Source organism: Schistocerca cancellata, chromosome 9, assembly GCF_023864275.1.
Source record: "Schistocerca cancellata isolate TAMUIC-IGC-003103 chromosome 9, iqSchCanc2.1, whole genome shotgun sequence".
NCBI lineage: Eukaryota > Metazoa > Arthropoda > Insecta > Orthoptera > Acrididae > Schistocerca > Schistocerca cancellata.
The window spans coordinates 82083011-82109383 of NC_064634.1; the positions used below are offsets into that span (position 1 = coordinate 82083011).

The 26373-nt window shown below is 43.5% G+C and overlaps 1 protein-coding gene across 1 annotated transcript in view; it reads left to right on the forward strand.

Annotated features, from left to right (window-relative positions):
- The window catches only part of LOC126101195 (uncharacterized), a 128933-nt gene that overhangs the window by 13127 nt on the left and 89433 nt on the right, over positions 1-26373 (forward strand). The window contains exon 2 of the mRNA XM_049911891.1: positions 18041-18346. Coding sequence (XP_049767848.1) covers positions 18041-18346 — 306 coding nt within the window. The remainder of the gene's footprint in view (positions 1-18040; positions 18347-26373) is intronic.

Genomic DNA, 26373 nt, shown 5'->3' on the forward strand with positions numbered 1-26373 from the left:
CTTTTCATATTAGGTTAACGTGATTCTCCTGTTATCGATTACCTTCAATATCGACAGTGTGAAAGCTGCCAGATCAAATCCTAGCCTCCGTAGACTCCGTAGTCGGCCAGGGTTAGCGTAGCTAAAAACTAAACAAGCATCATACACTGCAACTTTATCAGCGGTTGTGGAAACAAATGTTGTCTTGGGGCGTCATTTTCCTGTCAGAGAGTTGTAACTTTAATTAGGATTTTGAGTTTTTCCATGCACACACGTTTGTGGGAGTTCTGGATCTCCTAAACACCTAAATATTCATTGTGACTGCATAAAACTGGAAGAAAACACCGCAGGAATAAATAATATAAGTAAATACAGAAGATCACAAAGGGTGTGGTGCTGTGCAAGCTTTTGTTAATTATTATTTTTATTGCACTCAGAAGTAAAATTGGTATGCAGTATTCAGGAATTGAAATTTGAATAGCATGTAGTAAATGAAGATCCAATAAAGAATTCTCCATAATTCTGGTCGATTTCGCTTACGTCCTCCCTTCAGCATCTGTAGGTTAAAACGGAATCGTAATGTTCCGTTTCATACCTCTCAGGGTCCTTAGGAAAGATAGAGACAGACGTGGCGACGTCTTGTTGTTGCGGCAGTTTATTGCGCTACAGACGCTCCTGTCTACAAATCAATACAAACAATTACGATTCGCTTTCGCTTTCACAAGATCCTGCAGAGCTCCTCAGTACAATTTGCTGGTCGCTTGGCGCGCTGCAATCACAATGGGTAACAAAAACGAGACGGAGGGTTGCAACTGTTCTTTTATGCTGAGTTTACAGTGACACCGACAACGGTCGTCAGACACCGTCGCCAGAGGTCGCCCAGCAACGTCGGCCGATAGCGTATTCTAGTGCGTCCTATCTCCATCAGTGTTTTGGTAGGGTCAAAAGAGGTTTTGGTTAGGTTAGGTGAGAATCTATTCTATGTACAAAGCACATTAGATTTTAACCTCTTAGGGTGGGGTGGATACCACGACGCCTCTGTGCATAGATAAGATGGGTGCATAACGGATTCTGCTATTAAAGACACGCCGAATCCATATGGATGAGCTTTCCTGTCTTGTAAAGAACGTGGCGAGTACTAGACATTCCATCCTCAGTTATCGGACAAGTTTTACGAATATATGAGATGACGGGAGAAACGTTCTGTTACATACTCGTTATAATTCGTGGTGGCCTTGAAAAGCGAGTTATAAACACTTTGTTTCGCTGTATTTGTCTACAGTTGTGCAGACGTACTTCAATTCACCTTCAGTGTCATTTAGCACACGAGTGATACAGTACTTCAGAGTGGAGACACATACCGTGTACACCACATTTGTAAACCACTTCATATTAACAGAATCACTACCCTACTGGTATGAAACTCCAGCAAGCAGTCATAATAATTTGTAGACAACTAATGATAACCTACCACAAAAAGATCCGGTACAGTAGCTGTAAGCATATAAGATACGCCACCCTTTTTACCTGAACAAATTATTTTTTGAGTTTGTAATCTATGCCTAAAATTTCCAGTAAAGATTTTGCCTATTTGAGGTTTCGAATAAACCTGCGATTTCAGTCCATAGATTCCGAACTACATCCCGATTATGATATTTTCATCCTCAGAACGCCACAAACTCACTCTTCTTGGTCTTATCTAGAGATGGGGGATCCGCTCTTGAACTAATTCATAGAGTTAAATCTTTCAAAGGAGTGAACAATCAGCGATTCAGAAAAAAAGAATGGTAGCTCCAAACGTTTCCCACGGCAGAGAGAGAGAGAGAGAGAGAGAGGGAGAGGGGGAGAGGGAGAGAGAGAGAGAGACGGAGCATATCAGCAGCGCCTCTGCTGGTCAGAGCACAGTGCACGCCACACAACACAGCCAGCGCCGGCCTCTGCCCTGCTTCTACCTTGGCTGCCTGCATTGTGCAGTGCCCCATTGGATTTTGTGTTTCACATATGCCGTGCCGTCTCTGTGCGTCGTCTGCCGCCTGCAGTGTCTGGCACAGCGTAACTTCGCATCGCACTCTGTCGGCGATCGTTTCAGTCGCACGTCCTGCCCTCTGGGCAGTTGATGCGAGCAACAGGACAGAGAGCCACCTAGCGGATAACATAGGAACTACTTGCAAAAACCTGCTCGCAAGGGAACGGACGATTTGTCTCGGAGCGGGTGAATTCACCGCTCCCCCCACCCTCGGAACTCGCCCGCTCAACGTCTCGACTCTAGCCAGAGCGTTGAGCAAAGCGACTCAGGTGTCACTCTGGTCCCTGCGGTCTCAGCTCACGCAGTAATACAGCTCGCGGCTCGACCTGCTCGACTCGGCGCCTCTGCATCGGAGTTCGTCCCTACTGGATATTGTTCTTCGTAGTAATACCGCTATGTATATTACATTATTATGTTATGTATACATCAATTGTTTTTATTTTATTTTTATTTGTTTAAACTGATTAGATTAGGTTCCTGATGACTCCTCTTACTATAGGATTTTTATTATGGACACTCGAATTTACGCTTTAATTACGAGCGAACCGATAAACGTATCGCAAAATGTGATACACCAATATTTTCCTTGTTTTATTCTGCGTAAGGCTATATGCAGCACTTTCGTTTTACAGTCAAATTTATATCTTTTTTTTTTTCTGGTACGGATTTTGCGATTTTAGGCGTCTTCAGAAGGAAACGTTCACTTTAAAAATATATGGCTTGCGATGTATTTGTATGAGGTTAATGAAATTTTAATACATTATAGCCAAATATATTGTTAATGTAAATCTCAAGTTACAACATTTTCTGATCACCCAAAAAACCATGATAGTGCAAAATAAATCAATAATCAAAAACTTTGTCATATCATGGAAATTTCAATAAACAATACAAAATTCTTACTCATTATCTGTGTTACTTCAAAATAGGATCAAATAAGATCAAAATACAGGTATAGTACTGGAATAAACCAAGTTTAAAGGGCAATGTGCCTTCCATTTATTTTCTATTGTAAATGAGCGGTGAGTCATGAAAAAGAGCTAATTCATTTCAGGGAGTGAACAGTTCTGATCCAATCTCTGAAAAGAACAGTTTTGCCCATCTCTAGTCTTATCTTCGCAGTTTATCACGCTCCTTATGCCGTGCGCGAGAACGTCAGTCGATTTGACCGAATAAAATAAAATGATTTGAATTTCACAGATTGTTGTCCAAAGTCTTGCGGCAAGAAAAAGGAATAAAAGTGAGATAGTGTTAATACTTTCATCCATCTTTACCTCCTCTGCATTACTGCAGATGACGTGTCGATGAGCACATTTGTACTGTGCATGCAGTACACGTGAGGTGCCTAGTTGTTTCCACTGCCCTGTGTGGAATACATAAGTTCTTGTACACTTCACTAACCTGCTGTCTTCATGATGATGATGTCCCCAGCGCAGAAAACAGCACGCATGTCGTTCTTTTTCTTGAGGCTGAAATTAACTTCGCAAGGAACTGCTGCTACGAATAAACTATAACTCATTTGGGATGCCACTCGCGTTTTTATTGATATAGACACGAGAAACTATTCTTGATCACAACGTATTGAACATATCTTTCCACAGTCATTATATCTGGCTAAAATAACATAAAATACAACCTGCCACAGACAACATGTCTGTCTACTGGAACCGTCAGAATTGGTTAATAAAATTACATTAAAAAAATACTACTATTACAGACAACATGTCTGTACCTAGCGACGGTCGGAACTGTAGTAAATGTAACTGTAAGAAACAAATACTGCTATAACAGACAACATGTCTGTCTACTGGAACGGTCAGAACTGGAGAGCCGGACTGCCCGAGACACTTCGCGCGCCAAGCCAGCAAGGCGTGACCCGAACGCCACCGAAGTGCATAGGCAGTAATATCGTCAGTCTTTTGTTTTAGCAATACTTTGATTTTAATAATTTTGAAATGACTGATTGATAGCTGGCTGTTGAGAGATGTTTATTTAAAAAAATGAAGTAATTTGGATGACAGGTTTAATTAATAATAGCAACTAAAGTTTAAAGTTTTGGCGCCCTACCGCTGAACACAGCACCCAATCACAGAGCAGCAGCATCATGCAGGCGGTCTTTCTCACGGGAATGGTACCGAATCTAACATCTGTCACCGGCACCTTATCCCACATAGCGTTATCTCTATGCTTCTTGCATCTCCACTGCCCTGGGAATAGCTTCCTGGAGCCTAATATGATGGCTGAATAAGCCAGAAATATTACAGTCTGTACGTTCGGGAGGTAAGATCGCGCGTCTTGTGACATCACACATTGTGGCTTACTGATTTGAAAAGACTGGCCGTCTCCGGCCGATCTCGATAGTCGGCGGAATCTACCGATGTCGGAGCCACTGTGACCATAGCCTTAAGCCCCTTCTTACACGATGAGCCAGCGCCCCAAGCGTGCATATCTGTAACTACAGACTCGGTCATGTCGACCTATTACGCCATCCACGCAGGGCACATCTGGTGCACATGCGCAGAAGACGGTAATAACGCGCGAAACGCAAACAGAATTATCTGGTCTCTTGAAAAGTTATTCGTTCTACCGCGCGAAACACAAGGGCGACCGTGTGATATATAACATCATTCGCTCAAATTATTTCTGTGAGCTCAAGATTCCTATTTCATAGAAAATTGTGTTTTTTTTCGTTATTTATTAAGTAATTGTTATTCTCATATGTAGGTTACTACTATTGTGAATTACAGGCTCAACAGTTAGTTTTATATTACTTGGTTGCACAGGTATATGTTTATCAAAATTTACATTTATACAGCATTTTGCTCATGGAGGACCCACTTGTGTTTCGACCTATTGCCCTGGCACTGATAGTAAATCTTAGGACTGGGGCAGAACGACGACAAAAACAAAAGCCAGATCTTGTTGGGTTCGACCCTGGCTGAAAAGAAGGGACGAAGGCAGGGGAATCTAGTCACTGCTTGTGAAAGAACTGGTGCCCGAAGATCCGCAAGAATTTCGGAACTGCGTGAGGATGGACATTGCCTGTTTCGAGAAGCTGCTGTCTATAGAAGGAGATCGATTAGCAAGTGTGACTCAGTCATGAGGGAGGCTACCTCATTAAATCATATGTTTATAAGTTTTGTGATCATGTCAGCCCAGATCACTGATAAAATACCGGCAGATGCCCTGTTATGTTGCAGGCTAGTTGTAACGTTACGTTTCCTGGCGACTGGGGAATCTTTTAAGAGTCTGGGGTTTAGCCACAGAATCGCAGAGTCCACCATTTCAAAAGTTGGTTTGGATGTATGCACAGCAATTTGCAACACTTTAAAGGGTAAGTACTTAAAGGTGCACTTAGGTTATTTTTCCATGTTTGGGATATATATGTGCCAGTCAGAGTTTTGCAGTCCTCGTCTGTCGCACTGGGCGAAACTCTGTCGCTTTCACTGCCGGTTTCTCTTTCCTTGCTTACTGAAATAAAGCAAGAGATGCAATCGAATCAAACATGAACTTTCGTAAGCTAATGTTTTACGATACAAATCGAAAAGCGCCGAGTAACATTGTGTGTATATTACTCATCTTCATCATCAGTGTTCTGCCAAAAGGCAGGTTTTCACATGGTAGTTCTCCAGGCTGTCCGGTCTTCTGCCATCCTCTTTAGGTCTGCATAATTTCCTCTTCCCTTTATGTTGTTATCATCTTGTATATTCTTCTTCCTCTCAGTCTTCTCCCACAAACGAATCCTTCCAAAGCATCTGCTAGCAAGCACTCCCTTCTCGATGAATGTCCCAACCAGTTCTTTTTCCTTTCTCTTACAACCTTCAGAAGACATCTTCTCTCGCCAACCCTTTCCAGTACTCTTTCATTACTCACTCTTTCCATCCAGCTTATTTTCTCCATTCTCCTCCACTTCCACACCTCCAATGCTTCCAACCTTTTTTCATCCTCTCGTCTCAGCGTCCATGTTTCTGCCCCATATAGTGTCACACTCCATACAAAACATTTGCCAAGCCTTTTCCTTAGTCCTTTATCTAATTTGCCACATAAGAGTCTCCTCTTTCTGTTGAATGCCTCCTTTGCTATGGCAATTCGAGTTTTCACCTCCTGGTGACATCTCAAGTCTTCAGTTATTGTGCTTCCAAGATATTTAAATGTACTTACTTGGCTAGTGGTAGATTTTCCTATTTTAATATTGGACAGTCTGCGTCTTGTACTGATGACCATACTCTTTGTTTTTGCTGTGTTTATTTGCATCCCATATTCCACACAAGCTTCATTCAGATCTTTCAGCATTTTATTCACTGTCCGCTCACTTTCTGTCACTAATACCATGTCATCAGCAAATCTTATACATTGTATTCTCTTTCCACCAATACATATGCCTCTTTTCCTGTCTAAGCTTTTCGCAATAATCTCTTCAAGGTATACGTTAAACAACAGCGGAGAAAGGCAACAACCTTATCTAACACCTCGTACAATGCTGCTTCCTTCTGACATTTCGTTTCCAGCCTTATGCTTACTTACTGGTGTAAATATAGATTCTGTATCAGTCATCTCTCTTTCCATTCTACTCCTTTCTTCTTCAAAATATTCATCAGCTTGTTCCACTAAACACTGTCAAAAGCCTTTTCTAAATCTATAAAAACAGCAAAGATTTCTCTACTTTTTTCCATATATCTTTCCCCAATAGTTCTTACCAGGCCAATAGCATTTCTTGTTCTTTTTCCTCTTCTAAATCTTAACTGCTCCTCTGCAATCCCTCTATCCTGCTTGCCATATAGCCTTCTATTCAACACTCTCAGCAAGACTTTAGCTGCATGAGAAGTTAGACTGATGGTCCAGTGCTCTTCACATTTTTTAGTGTTTCTCTTTTTCTCTATTGGTATCATAATTGCAAGGAAGTTCTCAGGCCATTCCCCTTTGTCATATATCTCGTTACAGAGGTAGACTATTTCTTTTCTTGCCTTGTTTCCCAGACTCTTCAACAGTTCTGCTGGCAAATCATCAGTTCCACATACCTTCCTATTCTTCATCTCCTTCAGCGTCTTTTCTACTTCTGCTTCCAAGATGGTAAATCCCTTTCCATCTTCCAGCACATATTGCTCCTCTTCAACCTTAATTTAGCTTTGCATTTCATCCCCCTTATACAGACATTCAATATATTCGTGCCATCTGTTCGAGACCTCCTGTGGTTCTTCTGCTAGAGTACCATCCGCTCTTTCTATTTCCATGTTATTCCTCTTTCGCTTACGTTCAAAAACTATCTCACTAGCCAGTCTATACATCATTTCATACTTTCCCTCTTTCTCCATTTTCTCTATTTCGTCGCATTTCTGTTTCATCCATTTTTCTCTTGCTTCTTCAGTTTCTCTTCTTTATTCATTATTCAGTTTTCTGTACCTCTTTTTGCCTTCTTCAGTTTCTATACTTTTCCACTTTCTCCGCTCCTCCATCTTTTTAAACATGTTTTCTGTTATCCATTCTTTCCTGGTGCTTTGGGATACTCTAATTCCTAGTACATCTTTGGCAGAGTCCATGAGTCCTTCCCATATTTTTATCCATTTTTCCATAAATCTGTTCTCCAAATATGATGCATTTCCGACCTCTTTGAATCTTTCTATGCTTAGAATTTCCTTTCCTGTACCTCTCCAGACCTTTTTCAACTTCACTTGTATTTCTCCCATTACTAGGTTGTGGTCTGAATTTATATCCACTCCTGGATAAGCTTTAGCATTCTTCAGACAGTTCCAAAACCTTTTTTGTATTAGGATGTATTCCAACTAATATCTTTCCCTATTCAAATTTGATATCCATGTGTAATGTCTCCTTTTGTGGTGTTCAAATAATGTGTTACCCCCTGACAATGAATTTTCTTTACAGAAACTAATTAGTCGTTCACCTCTCTCATTTCTTATTCCTAATCCAAATTTTCCTACTGCATCTTCATCCCTTCCTTCATCCACCACTGCATTCCAGTCCCCCATGATGATAACTCAGGCATTTCTATTTTCTTTCTCAATGAGTTCTTGTATTTTCTCATAATATTCTTCCACTTTCTCATTTCTATGCTGGCTGGTTGGCATATATACCTATATTAATACCAAATCTTTTGAACTACCCTTCAGTCTTCTCATCAACAGTCTTCCATCAATATATTGTACCTTCATTACCTTATTTTTCAAATTTTGCCCTATCAATATTCCTACTCCGTTTTCACCACTGTTGATATCCCCTGAGTAAAAGAGCTTATAATCTCCACTCTACTCAGAAAGAAACGATTGTCCACATACCTTATTATGATACAGCGGGTCTTGTAGGTCACCTCTCCTCACTGTATGCCTGAATTAAGATGCTGAGAACCTCATTGCTCCATTTCCTTTAGGAAGCAATCTATAGAAGAAATACTTTCACAAACAACTAGTATAAAAGAAAGTCTACAGGCCACGAAAAAATCTGCATTTATAAAAATCTACTTACTGAAAAAATGCAGAAAATCCCTAGCACGAAAATCTGACATTATCCACTAGCCACCTGTTGATATGGTCTTCAGTCCAGAGACTCTGGTTTGATGCAGCTCTCCATGCTACCCTATCCTGTGCAAGATTCTTCATCTCGAAGAACCTACTGCAACCTACATCCTTCTGAATCTGCTAAGTATATTCATCTCTTGGTCTCCCTCTACGATTTTTACCTTCCACACTGTTCTCCAATACTAAATTGGTGATCCCTTTGCGAGCTAACATCCCAAAGATGTTTGGGCTAACATGCGGTTCCTCTTCGTCGAAATGTCTTGGCTCAAAATCGTCTAGGGGTTGAACTGCACGTGTCGCATTACACGCCCTAAATTAGACACTTGTGACCCTTTGGTTACATTGTCTGGCTGATGGCAAGTTTGCGAAATTGTACGAAACGAAGTTAATGTAATAGATAATAACGGTATGAACAATATCAGGAAATAAATTAACGACCCATAAATGATACAGGCCACACCCTTGCGATTTGGTTACAATAATGTTTATTCAGAAAGAAAACTAATAGCGAAAATGGTCGTATTTAGAGTTACTGTTACACTCGAGCGCATATCCATTTGACACAGTTCGATCATTCACAATCTCATCGCGAAACACAAATTATCTACGCGAAAAGTTCGAGTTCACACAATGGCGCGGGGCTGCTCACCGCTCAGAGACTAAGTCCCACGATACCACACAACGCGAAATTTTCTAAGTCGTTTCACTTCCTAGCTGCCTAAAGACCGACCGTCCGCTACCGCGTCTCCACCAGAACTGCCCTCTGCACGTCCCCGGCCGCGTTTCCCGCGCGCCGAACATCTTCGCTCAACTGATAAGGGCAATTTCCTTTCCTGAAGCCGTCCATCTGATTGGCTACAGCTTATTCTACTTTATTTTACATTTTAACATATTTAAATAATCAAAGCTTGACCACTTTCACATTCTAAATAAAGTAACAATAATATCCATTACATAATAAACGTTAAATTCTTTTACATAAAACCAATACAGTTTCCTTCTTAACTTTGAAAGTCGCGGTCAGTAGCCTTGCACTAATGTACTTTCTGATAAATAAACAAAGAAGAAAAATAAGTATTATGCACTAAACTTTACAACAAATATTCTATTACCTAATGATTCAATAAGGTTTCATGCTGTCATCGTTCAATGTGTTTTGTGTGGAGGAAATGATGATCTGATGCTTAACTGAAAATACTGATCATTTAAATGTACTACATCTTTTAAGCAAATGAAGTTACAGAGTTGATATTTACGACATTTGTCATTTTAATGATGCACTTCTATATGAAATGTCCATCGTTAGGATCGACTAAAGCGTTCAGATTTTAGCATTCAGGTCTTTGTTACAAAACTTGTGAATTTCACTTTAACAGTAAATCCTAAAATATTATAGATACCATCAATATTCACGTTTTATTGGGATCACCAGGAAAATTTATGAAGGATGTTAGATTAAAATTACTGTGGCTTCATTCCCTGCATTACTACAGAATTAAATAGTTTCTATAAATGTTTCGCTTTATGGCCGATCTTACGTCCGCCATATTTAACACTGCTACGTCTTCCTGGACACAAACGCCTTCTACTGGATTTCCCTATGATGTAGGTTCTCGTCAGTCTCACTCGCACACTAGAGCTCTTAGGCCTCAATAGATAAAAGACGCCTGTGAGTTTCGCCATTTCAAGGTGAATCTTCGTCTTTTATGGTACACGGTCCTGGACGCCAGGGTTCGTTTCACAATTCCTGTAGGCTGCCTCATTCGGCCATATATGTAAAGGAGAGCGCAATGCTCGTTAACTCACACCTTGATGCCTCAGAACATGTCCTACCAACCGATTACTTCTTCTAGTCAAGTTGTCCTACAATTTCCTCTTCTCCCCAATGCTATTCAATACCTCCTCATTATTTACGTGATCTACCCGTCTAATCTTCAGCATTCTTCTGTAGCACCACATTTGGAAGGCCTCTAGTCTCTTCTTGTCTAAACTATTTATCGTCCATGTTTCACTTCCATACATGGCTACACTCCATACAAATACTTTCAGAAAGGACTTCCTGACACTTAAATCTATACTCGATGTTAACAAATTTCTCTTCTTCAGAAACGCTTTCCTTGCTATTGAAAGTCTACATTTTATATCCTCTCTACTCCTACCATCATCGGTTATTTTGTTCCCCAACTAGCAAAAAAACAACTAATACTTTAAGTGTCTCATTTCCTAATCTAATTCCCTCAACATCATTCGACTTAATTCGACTACATTCCATTATCCTCGTTTTGCTTTTGTTGATGTTCATCTGATACCCTCCTTTCAAGACACTGTCCATTCCGTTCAACTGCTTTTCCAAGTCCTTTGCTGTCTGACAGAATTACAATGTCATCGGCGAACCTCAAAGTTTTTATTTCTTCTCCATGGATTTTAATTCCTAGTGCAAATTTTTCTTTTGTTTCCTTCACTGCTTGCTCAATATGTAGACTGAATAATATTGGGGAGAGGCTAAAACCCTGTTTCACTCCCTTCCCAACCACTGCTTCCCTTTCGTACCATGACTCTTATAACTGCCATCTGGATTCTGTAAAAATTGTAAATAGCCTTGCTTTCCCTGTATTTGACCCCTGCCACCTTCACAATTTGAAAGAGAATATTCCAGTCAAGATTGTCTATAGCTTTCAGTTTGCCTTTCCTTAATCTATTTTCTAAGATAAGTCATAGGGTCAGTATTGCCTCACGTGTTCCAATATTTCTACCGAATCCAAGCTGATCTTCCCCAAGGTCGGCTTCTACCAGTTTTTCCATTCGTCTGTAAAGAATTAGTGTCAGTACTTTGCAGCCGTGACTTATTAAACTGATTGTTTGATAATTTTCACATCTGTCAACGACTGCTTTCTTTGGGATTGGAATTATTATATTCTTCGTGAAGTCTGAGAGTATTTCGTCTGTCTCATACATCTTGCTCACCACATGGTAGAGTTTTGTCAGGGCTGGCTCTCCCAAGGCTGTGAGTAGCTCTAATGGAATGTTGTCTACTTCCAGGGCCTTGTTTCGATTCATTTCTTTTAGTGCTCTATCAAACTCGTCACGCAGTATCATATCTCCCATTTCACCTTCATCTACATCCTATTCCATTTCCATAATATTGCCCTCCAGTACATCGCCCTTGTATAGACCCTCTATATACTCCTTCCACCTTTCGGCTTTCCCTTCTTGGCTTAGAACAAGTTTTCCATCTGAGCTCTTGATATTCACATAAGTGGTTCTCTTTTCTCCAAAGGTCTCTTTAATTTTCCTGTAGGCAGTATCTATCTTACCCCTAGTGATACATGCTCCACATCCTTTTATTTGTCCTCTAGCCATCCCTGCTTAGCCATTTTGCACTTCCTGTCGATCTCATTTTTTAGATTTTTGTATTTCTTTTTGCCTGCGTCATTTACTGCATTTTGATTTTTTCTCCTTTCATCAATTAAATTCAATATTTCTTCTGTTACCCAAGAATTTCTACTAGCCCTCGTCTTTTTACCTACTTGATCCTCTGCTGCCTTCACTATTTTATCCCTCAAAGCTACCCATTCTTCTTCTACTGTATTTCTTCCCCCCATTCCTGTCAATTGTTCCCTTATGCTCTTCCTGAAACTCTGTACAACCTCTGGTTCTTTCAATTTATCCAGGTCCCATCTCCTTAAATTCCCACCTTTTTGCACAGTGTTCAGTTTTAATCTACAGTTCATAACCAATAGATTGTGGTCAGAGTCCACATCTGCTCCTGGAAATGCCTTACAATTTAAAACCTGGTTCCTAAATCTCTGTCTTACCATTATATAATCTACCTGATACCTTCCAGTATCTCCAGGTCTCTTCCATGTGTACAACCTTCTTTCGTGATCCTTGAACCAAGTGTTAGCTATGATTAAGTGATGCTCTGTGCAAAATTCTACAAGGTGGCTTCTCTTTCATTTCTTAACCCCATTGCATATTCACCTACTACTTTTCCTTCTCTTCCTTTTCCTACTATCGAATTCCAGTTCCCCATGACTATTAAATTTTCGTCTCCCCTCAGTATCTGAATAATTTCTTTTATCTCATCGTACATTTCTTCAATCTCTTCATCATCTGCGGAGCTAGTCGGTACATAAACTTGTACTACTGTGGTAGGCGTGGAATTTGTGTCTATCTGGGCTACAATTAATGGTGTCTGTAGTAGCTCATCCGCTCTCCTATTTTTTATTCATTATTAAACCTACTCCTGCATTACCCCTATTTGATTTTGTATTTATAACCATGTATTCACCTGACCACAAGTTTTGTTCCTCCTGCCACCGAACTTCACTAATTCCCACTACATCTAACTTTAACCTATCCATTTCCTTTTTTAAATTTTCTAACCTACCTGCCCTATTAAGGGATCTGACATTCCACGCTCTGACCCGTAGAACGCCACTTTTCTTTCTCCTGATAACTACATCTTCCTGAGTAGTCCCCACCCGGAGATCCGAATGGGGGCTATTTTACCTTCGGGATTTTTTACCCAAGAGGACACAATCATCATTTAGCCATGCAGTAAAGCTGCAGGCCCTTGGGAAAAATCACAGCTGTAGTTTCCCCTTGCTTTCAGCCATTCACAGTACCAGCACAGCAAGGCCGTTTTGGTTAGTGTTACAAGACCAGATCAGTCAATCATCCAGACTGTTGCCCCTGCATCTACTGAAAAGGCTATTGTGCCTTTTCTGGAACCCTACGTTTGTGTGGCCTCTCAACAGATACCCCTCCGTTGTGGTTGCACCTACGGTACGGCTATCTGTATCCTGAGGCAAGCAAGCCTCCCCACCAACGGCCAGGTCCATGGTTCATGGGAGGACTAGCCACCAAACAATAACCAAATAACAAGCAGAAAGCACTACAGTAGCCCCTTCTACGCATGCCCAAGTTATCGCTGCCTAGTGTTCACGCGCATATTGACGGCAGTTCATAACTGCTCCCTATAACAGCGCACGGATAATGTGCCTGCTTATTTTCGTAGTTTCACCGTTCTACCGCTAGATGGCTGTCGCGCTATACCAGTACCGTTGGCGGCAGATTGTCGTGTAATACCCCTTTTAGGCTAGGCGCAAATTGAGACGCGTATAGCGCGACTCAGCGCAGCGCGCGTTTTTGTAACATCACAGGTTCAAATGGGACCGCGCAAATTGCGACGCGACGCGACTGGGACGCGACACGCGCCTGCGCCAGGTCGCGCGGCGTTGTGGTTGAGGCACAGTTTCTCGCGCCGCGCGTCGCGCGTGCCTCGCTAGCACCGTGGGAAATTTGAGGCGGGGAGTCGAAAAGTAGCCCGGCCATATGTTCACATCGGAACGGCGCATATCAGCAGTGGTAGTATTGCCAATACGATAAATTTTGCCTTACTGTGTACTGAATTTTATTGCCTTTGGGTAGTGTTTCGTTTTTCGCCATTTAAACGCTCCAGCTTTCTTCGTTAGCACGTTATACTTTTCTGTTATTTATATCTGCATAGTTTTGTTTTGGTTTTTTTCTGTTAAGAAAAATGCATACTTCAGTAACTGATGAGCCATTGGCCGCTGGAATTGCACCATATGCCTCAGCGATGTTTTCAGATTGCAAGAAGGGACAGAGGGTAGTGAATAAGGAAGCAAGGAATATTATAAAATCATGTGATTAAGAATCAAGGCAGGAAAGTAAAGCAAGGTTATATTCTCGCTGCCTAGTAAGCTAGCGTATCTGTACGATCTGTTACAAAAATTTAGATCTCCACAGGTGTGATCCCTTTGTGCTTGTGGTAAAAAGCGTCCAAGATCTGAAGTATAGAAGTTTCACTGTGATTACTCTGATACGGATGTAACAATGTAATACGACACACTGTACTACATGCATGTGAACAACATATTTCCACTGCAAGCTAGAAACAGTCGAAAAGCAGTCACAAATAACAATGTTTCATTTGGTTCGCCGTGATGAGAAAAAGCATTTCAATTGTTGCATGGACATTATCAGCATTATTAAACTAATTATACAACAACAGGCTACACAAATGAAGAAAATGGTATTATTAGGAAAGTAGGAATATCCTAAAAGAGTGTTATGATTAGATATATTTAATACCGGCCACGGTGGTCTCGCGGTTCTAGGCGCTCAGTCCGGAGCCGCGCGACTGCTACGGTCGCAGGTTCGAATCCTGCCTCGGGCATGGATGTGTGTGATGTCCTTAGGTTAGTTAGGTTTAAGTAGTTCTAAGTTCTAGAGGACTGATGACCACAGATGTTAAGTCCCATAGTGCTCAGAGCCATTTGAACCATTTTTGATATATTTAATTTGTTGAAATGTGCTGCTGACAAAGGCAGATCTACTTTCATGACAATGTTTTTCGAACTCCATCTCACAAGGCACACATGGCTAGCTTGTGCATTCCTGTCGCGTGCATTATCCTTCGCTGCTGACAATACACTGACCATTGTGTTGTGCGACAGATCAATTGTTTATTTTTCTCAATAACAACTATTTTATTCGCGATCACGCATTGTCAGTTTGGCAAGACCTAGGTGAGTAAACAGTATCTGGCATGTGCCTGTCATTCCGCCTGAAGGAACGCTCGTCATTATTTTAATACTGCTCAGATCAAGAGAAGGAATAAAATCCTTTGCTAAGTTTCCATACCAGTCGCTCAGTGTTAAAAATACGATGGGTTATGGGGATTCCACCAAAATTCCAGCAGAATTGCCAATCTGTTTTTGTGTGATCTCATTCGAAGAAGCATCACCATTTATGAGTAAAGGCCACATTTCTCTTGGTGACTGGTTTAATTGTACTTCCTTTGTCACAATGTAATTTGCCAAACTCATCTCACAGCAGCTATTGAGACAGAATTCCGAAACGGAGGGCCTCATTAAACAAGTAATCGGCAATCACAGAGCTCAATAGCTTACGAAAAACCTCCTAGTATCGGTTTGCAGTAACATAAAAGAAGAAATTTCATGTTTATTTTCATACTAGGAAGCTCTTGTTTCGCTAGGTGACGATAACTCTTAAAAAATTACAGTCACTGGAGTGAAATAAATAAAAAAAGAAGTATAAGTAGTGTTATATCGCCATAGATAAGAAAGTTCCGTGTGTTTAATAATTGGCAAAACACTCTCCTCCTTGTGTGCTATCATTCGCCAAACTTTCCTTTCGATGTCTCGAGCGATTTAGGAGATAAGAGAGATATTGCGAGTATTTCATTCTCGCGGGCGTGAGATCGGAAGTGAGCGCGCTACATGGGATCCATTTACTCGAGATCGGAGGCAGATAGAGATCTCCTCCCAAGTCTAAACAAAAATTCGGCATGTTAGCTAAATTTCATACGCAGCAACATACGGTGTAATACGCACCAAACGCAAAATCATAGCGACCCCTAATTTTCGTTGCAAACTTTTTGAGTTTTGAATAGTGTCTTACTAAAATGCGTACATCACAATGAGAATGGTCATTAGCGAGGTGATGGGCACTTCGCCACGATGCTGACATATAACGCTACAAGTAAGGCAAAAATCATACATTTTCAGTGAATAGTTTCTGTAAAATCGTTTGAGAAAGATAAGAGGTTGCGCGCTCTTCGGTTCAGTCAGCGCACAGCGTCGCCAGTCGGCGCGTGCGAAGTATGGTGTACGCGTCGCAATATGCGCTGTAAAGTCGTGCATGACCGAGTAAGCGAGCACAAAATACGAGGTGGGGCGAGCACACCCTAACTGGATAGGCTACCCGCACTAATTCTTGTGACCGAGCATAGAAGCCGTGACCGAATACGTAGCACGTAACTTCAAACACATTACACGTGCTATTATCCGTGTGACACTGCAGCCAGTACGGGCTTCTTATTTGTGGTGTGTCTCTCTCTGTAATCATGCAGCGCGAGGAAGCCAGTGTAGTAAGACGTAAGATGAAACCAATGTTTACACACTAAGAAACGGGAAGGTCTAAAAGGCAAGTATGGAGTACATTTCTGTTGGTTGTAGACGAAAACATTGCGTCTACTGGGTACGTATCGTGCATAAACTACTCCACTTTATTGTTTTTCCCGTCGGGAAGCACTCATTTAAAGAAACACAGTAGCAAGAAACCTCGCAAAGATCGTTTCTTTGGCCGTCCTTCCGTTATCTTAATATGCTTGAAATAAGTGAAAAGCAGGAAATTCTTAACAATGTACGACAAATGTGCGCTACGTACGCAGGTACAACATTCAATCATTAACATAATCGTTTTTGCATAGTTAGTGGAAAGTGTATTATAGAGAAACGGGAATATTGTGACTCGTATAATATTTCATTAACGTAAAACATCTCGTTTTTATGGGAACGGGGGTCGGGTTGTTTGGGGGGGAGAGACCAAACAGTGAGGTCATTGGTCTCTTACGGCAAGGTTTCGATGATTTCCATATCAGTTCTGTATTACTTGTCTCTTTTGTTTATTATCATAGATCCTTCAAGTACTGTGTCATCACCACCCAGAAAGAGAGCTCGTTTCAAGGAATGGAGGAACAGCAGATCATCCGCAGCAGATGAAGTGGATCTGTACATTTTAATTCACCCCGGAGATGATGATGATGATGACATCTTAAAGTGGTGGAGCAGACATGAAAGAGATCTGTCAGGTTTGGCTGCAGTAGCACGACGTATTTTATGTATCCCAGCAACAAGCGCACCTAGTGAAAGGTGCTTTAGTAAAGCCGGCATGTTACTAACAAATTGCCGCAGCCAATTAAATCCGGAACGCGTTAGTGATTTCCTGCTGATCAACAATAACTATAATTGAAACGTATGACAAGTTACGTCTGTAAATGTTTAATGTTCTTTGTACGCTTTCTTTATGAAGATGGTTGTCTTCTAGATTACAGGGAAAGCACTTATTTAATGTTTCCTATAAATGAAAGGAAAAATATCTCTTTTGTTTGGAAATGAGACTCGTCTTCTATCCGCGATTGTATTGAAATATCATTTTACTTTCCAGGTGCTCTATGAATTTAGCTGTGTCACGTACCCGTTCTTGGAAATGTTACTTTTGTATTAAAAGAGAGAGATTGAGAGAGAGAGAGAGAGGCGTTGGATTTGTACAGTACAGAACAGCGAGCCGGGGCGAGGGGAGGTGAGACGTCAGCGGTGACCGGTCATGCTCGGTTATGCACGTGTCCGGAATCCGGACAACAGACATGGCGCGAGTACGTGACCGAGCCGAGTCGTGTGGGGCTGGACACGAGCTGCTCGGTCCCCCCGTCAACAGGCGAGCCGTGACCGGTCAAACACGGAGCGTTGCAGCACTCTAATGCGCTGGACCCGCGCGACCCGTGCAGCACGTGCGTGTCGCGCTGTAGTGTCGTGTCACGTCACACGTGTTATACGCGTCTCAATTTGCGCCTAGCCTTAGACTGTGGTGGTAGTCTGTGTCTTTGAAAAAGGGCTCTGTTGATATCGATACGAAATGTATCGAGTGGGCTAACGGGAACGTCGTCACCCGGCAGGCAGGCGCTGGCGGTGGAGGAGTACATCCGGATCGTGGCGCGCGTGGTGCGGAAGCAGGCGAGCGGCCCGGCGCGGCTGGTGCTGCTGCGGGCGGCGGCCGACGCGCTGGCCGGCTGGCTGCACGTGCGGGCGCTGCCGCGCGCGCGCGCCGCCTTCTACGCGGGGCACATCTCCTACGAGCCGGCGCGCCGCCTGCACTCGCTGCTCGAGGAGATGCGCTGCCTGCTGCGCTCCGACGGGCAGTTCTGGCGGCCGGCCGAGCACGTGCGTCCCGTCACCGGCGCCAGGGCGAAGCGCCGGCGCAGGTAACCGGCGTGCACGATCACCTTCATACGAGGGCAGTTCAATAAGTAATGCAACACATTTTTTTTCTGAAACAGGGGTGGTTTTATTCAGCATTGAAATACACCAGGTTATTCCCCAATCTTTTAGCTACACAACACTATTTTTCAACGTAATCTCCATTCAATGCTACGGCCTTACGCCACCTTGAAATGAGGGCCTGTATGCCTGCACGGTACCATTCCACTGGTCGATGTCGGAGCCAACGTCGTACTGCATCAATAACTTCATCATCCGCGTAGTGCCTCCCACGGATTGCGTCCTTCATTGGGCCAAACATATGGAAATCCGACGGTGCGAGATCGGGGCTGTAGGGTGCATGAGGAAGAACAGTCCACTGAAGCTTTGTGAGTTCTCTCGGGTGCGCAGACTTGTGTGAGGTCTTGCGTTGTCATGAAGAAGGAGAAGTTCGTTCAGATTTTTGTGCCTACGAACACGCTGAAGTCGTTTCTTCAATTTCTGAAGAGTAGCACAATACACTTCAGAGTTGATCGTTTGACCATGGGGAAGGACATCGAACAGAATAACCCCTTCAGCGTGCCAGAAGACTGTAACCATGACTTTACCGGCTGAGGGTATGGCTTTAAACTTTTTCTTGGTAGGGGAGTGGGTGTGGCGCCACTCCATTGATTGCCGTTTTGTTTCAGGTTCGAAGTGATGAACCCATGTTTCATCGCCTGTAACAATCTTTGACAAGAAATTGTCACCCTCAGCCACATGACGAGCAAGCAATTCCGCACAGATGGTTCTCCTTTGCTCTTTATGGTGTTCGGTTAGACAACGAGGGACCCAGCGGGAACAAACCTTTGAATATCCCAACTGGTAAACAATTGTGACAGCACTACCAACAGAGATGTCAAGTTGAGCACTGAGTTGTTTGATGGTGATCCGTCGATCATCTCGAACGAGTGTGTTCGCACGCTCCGCCATTGCAGGAGTCACAGCTGTGCACGGCCGGCCCGCACGCGGGAGATCAGACAGTCTTGCTTGACCTTGCGGCGATGATGACACACGCTTTGCCCAACGACTCACCGTGCTTTTGGCCACTGCCAGATCACCGTAGACATTCTGCAAGCGCCTATGAATATCTGAGATGCCCTGGTTTTCCGCCAAAAGAAACTCGATCACTGCCCGTTGTTTGCAACGCACATCCGTTACAGACGCCATTTTAACAGCTCCGTACAGCGCTGCCACCTGTCGGAAGTCAATGAAACTATACGAGACGAAGCGGGAATGTTTGAAAATATTCCACAAGAAATTTCCGGTTTTTTCAACCAAAATTGGCCGAGAAAAAAAATGTGTTCAAAAATGGTTCAAATGGCTCTGAGCACTATGGGACTCAACTGCTGTGGTCATAAGTCCCCTAGAACTTAGAACCACTTAAACCTAACTAACCTAAGGACAGCACACAACACCCAGCCATCACGAGGCAGAGAAAATCCCTGACCCCGCCGGGAATCGAACCCGGGAACCCGGGCGTGGGAAGCAAGAACGCTACCGCACGACCACGAGATGCGGGCAAAAAAAAAAAAAAAAAAAAAAAAAAAAAAAAAAAAAAAAAAAAAAAAAAGAAAAGAAAAGGAAAAAATGTGTTGCGTCACTTATTGAACTGCCCTCGTACTAACACAAAAGTCGGGGTACTTCCTAATATCGTGTCGGACCTGCCTTCGCCCGGCGTAGTGCAGCGACTCGGCGTGACACAGACTCAACAAGTCGCTGGAAATCCTCAGCAACACTGCCTCTATAGCTGTCCGTAATTGCGAAAGTGTTCTGTGGATGATTTTGTGCATGAACTGACCCGTCGATTAAGTCTCATAAATGTTCGACTGGGTTCATGTCGGACGGTCTGAGTGCCCAAACCATTCGCTCGAATTGTCCAGAATGTTCTTCAAACCAATTGTGAACAACTGTGTCCCGGTGACATGACACCGTTGTTTGGAAACATAATTCCATGAATGGCTGCAAATGGTCTACAAGAAACCGAACATAACCATTTATAATCAATGATCGGTGCACGTGGTCCAGAAGACCCACTCCCTTCCGTGTAAGCACAGCCCACACCATTATGGAGCCTCCACCAGGTTGCTCATTTCAACACCATTCATGAACTTTAAATGCGAACATTTTTAGGTTAGGCTTTACCGTGACTGTTACTGACATTAAATGAAACAACAGGTTCACTGTTACCAGTCACCGTTTTATTTATATTTCCACGACGCGTTTCGAAGGTTTAAACCTCCATCATCGGGTGGATTTACATTAGTAAGTATTACATTTGTGTGTGTGTATTGTGTTACGATTTTTGGAGGAACTTGTGGCACTGCCTAGTGGAGAAACGAAACGCTAAACCATATTCTGAAATAGCGTTTCGTTTCTCCACTAGGCAGTGCCACAAGTTCCTCCAAAAATCGTAACACAATACACACACACAAATGTAATACTTACTAATGTAAATCCACCCGATGATGGAGGTTTAAACCTTCGAAACGCGTCGTGGAAATATAAATAAAACGGTGACTGGTAACAGTGAACCTGTTGTTTCATTTAATACCATTCATGAAAGTGGCGAGATTGGACTGAGCAAAGGTTGGGAATTTGTACGGGCGCTGATAGCTGCACAGTTGAGCGCCCCACAAACCAAACAACATCATCATCATCATCCACCAGCTTGCACAGTGCCTTGTTTGACAACTTGGCTCCAGGGCTTGGTGGGGTCTGCGCCACACTCGAACATCAGCTCTTACAAACCGAAATCGGGTCTCACCTGAGCAGGTCACGGTTTTCCACTCCAATCGATATGGTCACGAGCCCAGGAGAGGCGCTGCAGGCGATGTCGTGCCGTTAGAAAACGCACTTGCGTCGATCGTCTGCTGCCATAACCCACTAACGTCAAATTTCGCTGCACTGCCCTAACCGATACGATCGTCGTACGTCCCACATTTGATTTCTGCACTTATTTCAAACAATGTTGATTGTTTGTTAGCACTGATAACGCAAATGCCGCTGCTCTCTGTCGTTAAGTGAAGGCCGCCGGCTATCACGTTGTCCGAGGTGAGAGATAATATCAGAAATTTGGTATTTTCGACACACTCTGCACACTGTGGATCTCGGAATATTGAATCACCTAACGCTTGTCGAGATCCAGTGTTCCATGCGTCTATCTTCTACTACCATCCCGCACTAAATGTCTGTTAATTCCTATTTTGTGGGGATAATAATATTGGAAACAATTTTACATCAGTCGCCTGAGTACAAAGAACGGCTTCGCCAACGCACTGCCCTTTTATACTTTGTGTATACCATACCACAGCCATCAGTAAACATCCATAACGCTACCCCATGACTTCTGTTCCCTCAGTGTACATAATGTCGATTAATTCCCGCAAACATTTCGAAAAACTATTTCACATGATGCATCGTGGTTTGTTGTAAAACGTGTAGCAGTTCTCAAAGTTTCTTTTTTTTATTTTGTACCAGGATTTGAGTGTCTGCCCCTCTCGTCACTCGTACATCAAGGCAATATTCGAGTATGGATCACCATGTGCAGCATCAACAGTTTTGACTGATTCGTTGATTTATGTGGGGAGGGTACCACGGATTTATGATACTTTTTTCAACATTGACGCCAAAGGAGCTACACTACTGGCCATTAAAATTGCTACACCACGCAGATGACGTGCTACAGACGCGAAATTTAACTGGCAGGAAGAAGATGCTGTGATATGCAAATGATTAGCTTTTCATAGCATTCACCCAAGGCTGCCACAGGTGGCGATACCTACAACATGCTGACACGAGGAAAGTTTCCAACCTATTTCTCATACACAAACAGCAGTTGACCGGCGTTGCCTGGTGAAACGCTGATGTGATGCCTCGTGTAAGGAGGAGAAATGCATACCATCACGTTTCCGACTTTGATAAAGGTCGGATTGTAGCCTATCGCGATTGCGGTTTATCGTATAGCGACAATTCTGCTCGCGTTGATCGAGATCCAATAACTGTTAGCAGAATATGGAATGGGTGGGTTCAGGAGGGTAATACGGAACGCCGTGCTGGATCCCAACGGCCTCTTATCACTAGCAGTCGGGATGACAGGCATCTTATCCGCATGGCTGTAACGGATCATGCAGCCACGTCTCGATCCCTGAGTCAACAGATGCGGACGTTTGCAATAGAACAACCATCTGCACGAACAGTTCGACGACGTTTGCAGTAGCATGGACTATCAACTTGGAGACCATGGCTGCGGTTATCCTTGAGGCTGCATCACAGAGAGGAGTGCCTGCGATGGTGTACTCAACGACGAACCTGGGTGCACGAATGGCAAAACGTCGTTTTTTCGGATGAATCCAGGTTCTGTTTACAGCATCATGATGGTCACATCCGTGTTTGGCGACATCGCGGTGAACGCACATTGGAAGCGTCTGTTCGTCATCGCCATACTGGCGTATCACCCAGTGTGATTGACGTCTCGGTCACCTCTTGTTCACATTGACGGCATTTTGAACAGTGGACGTTACATTTCAGATGTGTTACGACCCGTGGCTCTACCCTTCATTCGATCCCTGCGAAACCCTACATTTCAGCAGCATAATGCACGACCGCATGTTGCAGGTCCTTTACGGGCCTTTCTGGATACAGAAAATTTTCGAACACTGCCCTGGTTAGCACATACTCTTGATGAACTGTGGTATCCTGTTGAAACTGCATGAGCAGCTGTACCTGTACACGCCATCCAAGCTCTGTTTGACTCGATGCTCAGGCGTATCAAGGCCGTTATTACGGCCAGAGATGATTGTTCTGGGTACTGATTTTTCAGGATCTATGCACCCAAATTGCGTGAAAATGTAATCACATGTCAGTTCTAGTATAATATACTTGTCCAATGAATACCCGTTTATCATCTGCATTTCTTCTTGGTGTAGCAAATTTAATGGCCAGTAGTGTATGATATGCTGCAATATTGAATGAAACGTCCCTGCTTTCAGAAAAAATGTGTTGCATTACTTATTGAACGCCCTTCATAGAATATTGTCTTCAAATATGCTGTCGTTACCCAGATCCTCCAAGTATTCCATCCGGCTTTCAGCCTTCCCTTACTTGCTTGGTATAGATTTGTCATCTGAGCTCTTAACAGCCATGCATTTCCTTCCCTTTTTTTTTCAGATGTCTTTTTAAACTGTCAGTCGTTCCCGTAGTCTAGTCGTTTCTGCTGTGCCATTTAACAGTTTCTGTCAGTCTCATTTTTTAGACGTCTGTATTCCCTCTTTTAATTTCCCAGCAGCGATAAATATTAACAGCGGAAATGAGGCGCTACAGTTAGCATCTGTCCGACTGCTGGGCAGGCATCTGTAATCTACATCTACATCTACATCTACATTTTTACTCCGCAAGTCACCCAACGGTGTGTGGCGGAGGGCACTTCACGTGCCAGTGTCATAACCTCCCTTTCCTGTTCCGGTCACGTATCGTTCGCTGGAAGAACGACTGGCGGAAAGCCTCCGTGCGCGCTCGAATCTCTCTAATTTTACATTCGTGATCTCTTCGGGAGGTATAAGTAGGGGGAAGCAATATATTCGAGACCTCATCCAGAAACGCACCCTCTCGAAACCTGGACAGCATTTACACCGCGATGCTGAGCGCCTCTCTTGCAGAGTCTGCCACTTGAGTTTATTAAACATCTCCGTAACGCTATCACGCTTACCAAATGACCCTGTGACGAAACGCACCGCTCTTCTTTGGATCTTTTCTATCTCCTCTGTCAACCCGACCTGGTACGGATCTCATACTGATGAGCAATTCTCAAGTGTAGGTCGAACGAGTGTTTTGTAAGTCACCGGCCGGCCGAGGTGGCCGAGCGGTTCTAGGCGCTACAGTCTGGAACCGCGCGACCGATGCGGTCGCAGGTTCGAATCCTGCCTCGGGCATGGATGTGTGTGATGTCCTTAGGTTAGTTAGGTTTAAGTGTTCTAATTTCTAGGGGACTGATGACCTCAGAAGTTAAGTCCCATAGTGCTCAGAGCCATTTGAACCATTTTGTAAGCCACCTCCTTTGTTGATGGACTACATTTTCTAAGGACTCTCCCAATGAATCTCAACCTGGCACCCGCCTTACCAACAATTAATTTGATATGATCATTCCACTTCAGATCGTTCCGTACGCATACGCCCAGATATTTTACAGAAGTAACTGCTACCAGTGTTTGTTCTGCTATCATATAATCGTACAATAAAGGATCCCTCTTTCTATGTATTCGCAATACATTACATTTGTCTATGTTAAGGTTCAGTTGCCACTCCCTGCACCAAGTGCCTATCCGCTGCAGATCTTCCTGCATTTCGCTGCAATTTTCTAATGCTGCAACTTCTCTGTATACTACAGCATCATCCGCGAAAAGCCGCATGGAACTTCCGACACTATCTACTAGGTCATTTACGCGCCGTATAAGATCTTTCGATTCTCGCGAAGCTGCTACAAGGAAAACGACCCTGCTTTGGACAATGGCATGCTGGTTTGTGTTCGTGGTGTTTATTCAGTGTTCTGCTCACTACGCCTTGGCTTTGTCTATGGACTACACTTCATATCAGGTGTGGACATTTTGGCGGTGCGAATTCTTACCCAGTGTGTTTACGGCGACGTGGTCACCACTGGTGCCTGTGTTCCGGATTCTAAGTTTATGGCACCCTGGCAGCAACAGCTGTCACTGCAGCAGCAGTAGCAGCTACAAGAGAGCAGTTTGCGGCTCAAGGGAAACGGTACAGAGAGCAACAGGACGCTCTTCTCCAGTTCGTGTCTCAACAGCGACAAACGCATGTCCGAGGCGGCCGTTGCTACGGCCCCGCTGCCATTTGCTGCATTCGATGGGTCGTTGGAAAACTGCAAATTCTACCTCCGTCGTTTCGAACTCCGGTGTTCTGCTAATGAGACTTCTGGTAGGCAGCAAAGTGCTTTGTTTCTGTCTTCTGTTTGTCGTGCATACCATGTGGTGTGAAAACTGAAGCCACCATTGGACCCTAATGAATTGTCTTTCAGTGACATCTGTGCCGCGTTAACCGAATACTACAGTCAGCAGACGAAACCTTGTTGTGGCTAGACTCCAGCTTAATCAGTGTCATAAACAAGATGGACAAATGGATCAAATGGCTCTGAGGACTATGGGACTTAACTTCTGAGGTCATCAGTCCCCTAGAACTTAGAACTACTTAAACCTAACTAACCTAAGGACATCACACACATCCATCCCCGAGGCAGGATTCGTATCTGCGACCGTAGCGGTCGCGCGGCTCCAGACTGTAGCGCCTAGAACCGCTCGGCCACTTCGGTCGGCCAAGATGGACAGTCGTATTAAGCTGGAGCTGCTGACTTTCAGAGTCTCACACGCAAGTGCAATTTCACGTGTAAGAACAATAAAGTCTTCTACGCAGAATAATTGATTAGAGATGTGGCTGTGGGCTTTTCCGCTGACACGAAGGTCGTCGTGAAAGCTTCAGCAAAATTTGATGCTCGTTCTGTTGACGTGCTTGTTATTGCTATATCACTCGTGGTTGCTTTGGGAGCTCAGCAGGTTTCTAAAAACAAACCTCAGGTTTCCAAACTTGTTAGTCACTGACACAAGCAACTATCAGTTGATGATTTCGACTCATCATCTTCTGCTTCTTCCCCTAACCCTCAACCTAGTTCACGGTCATGCAGACCATTGGCGCCTCATGAGAGACTTAAGTACATCAATGATTCTGCTCCCCCCTCAGCGTCGACTGTACTTTTTCCGTAATGATCAGGAGAATCAGAATCAACCTCTGTCCCCAGCATTCTGATGTACGTCACATACTTCGATTAACCTTCTGCCCTGCCCAGAATGCAGCACTGAGCATAACAGTTGGGCCTGCAGGGAGCACGGTCACGTGGCCATCATCAGTCAATAAGTGGCCCATTGGCCACATACTCAGCAGCAGCAAGAGGACAACACTCGATACGTAGGGCATGGCTACT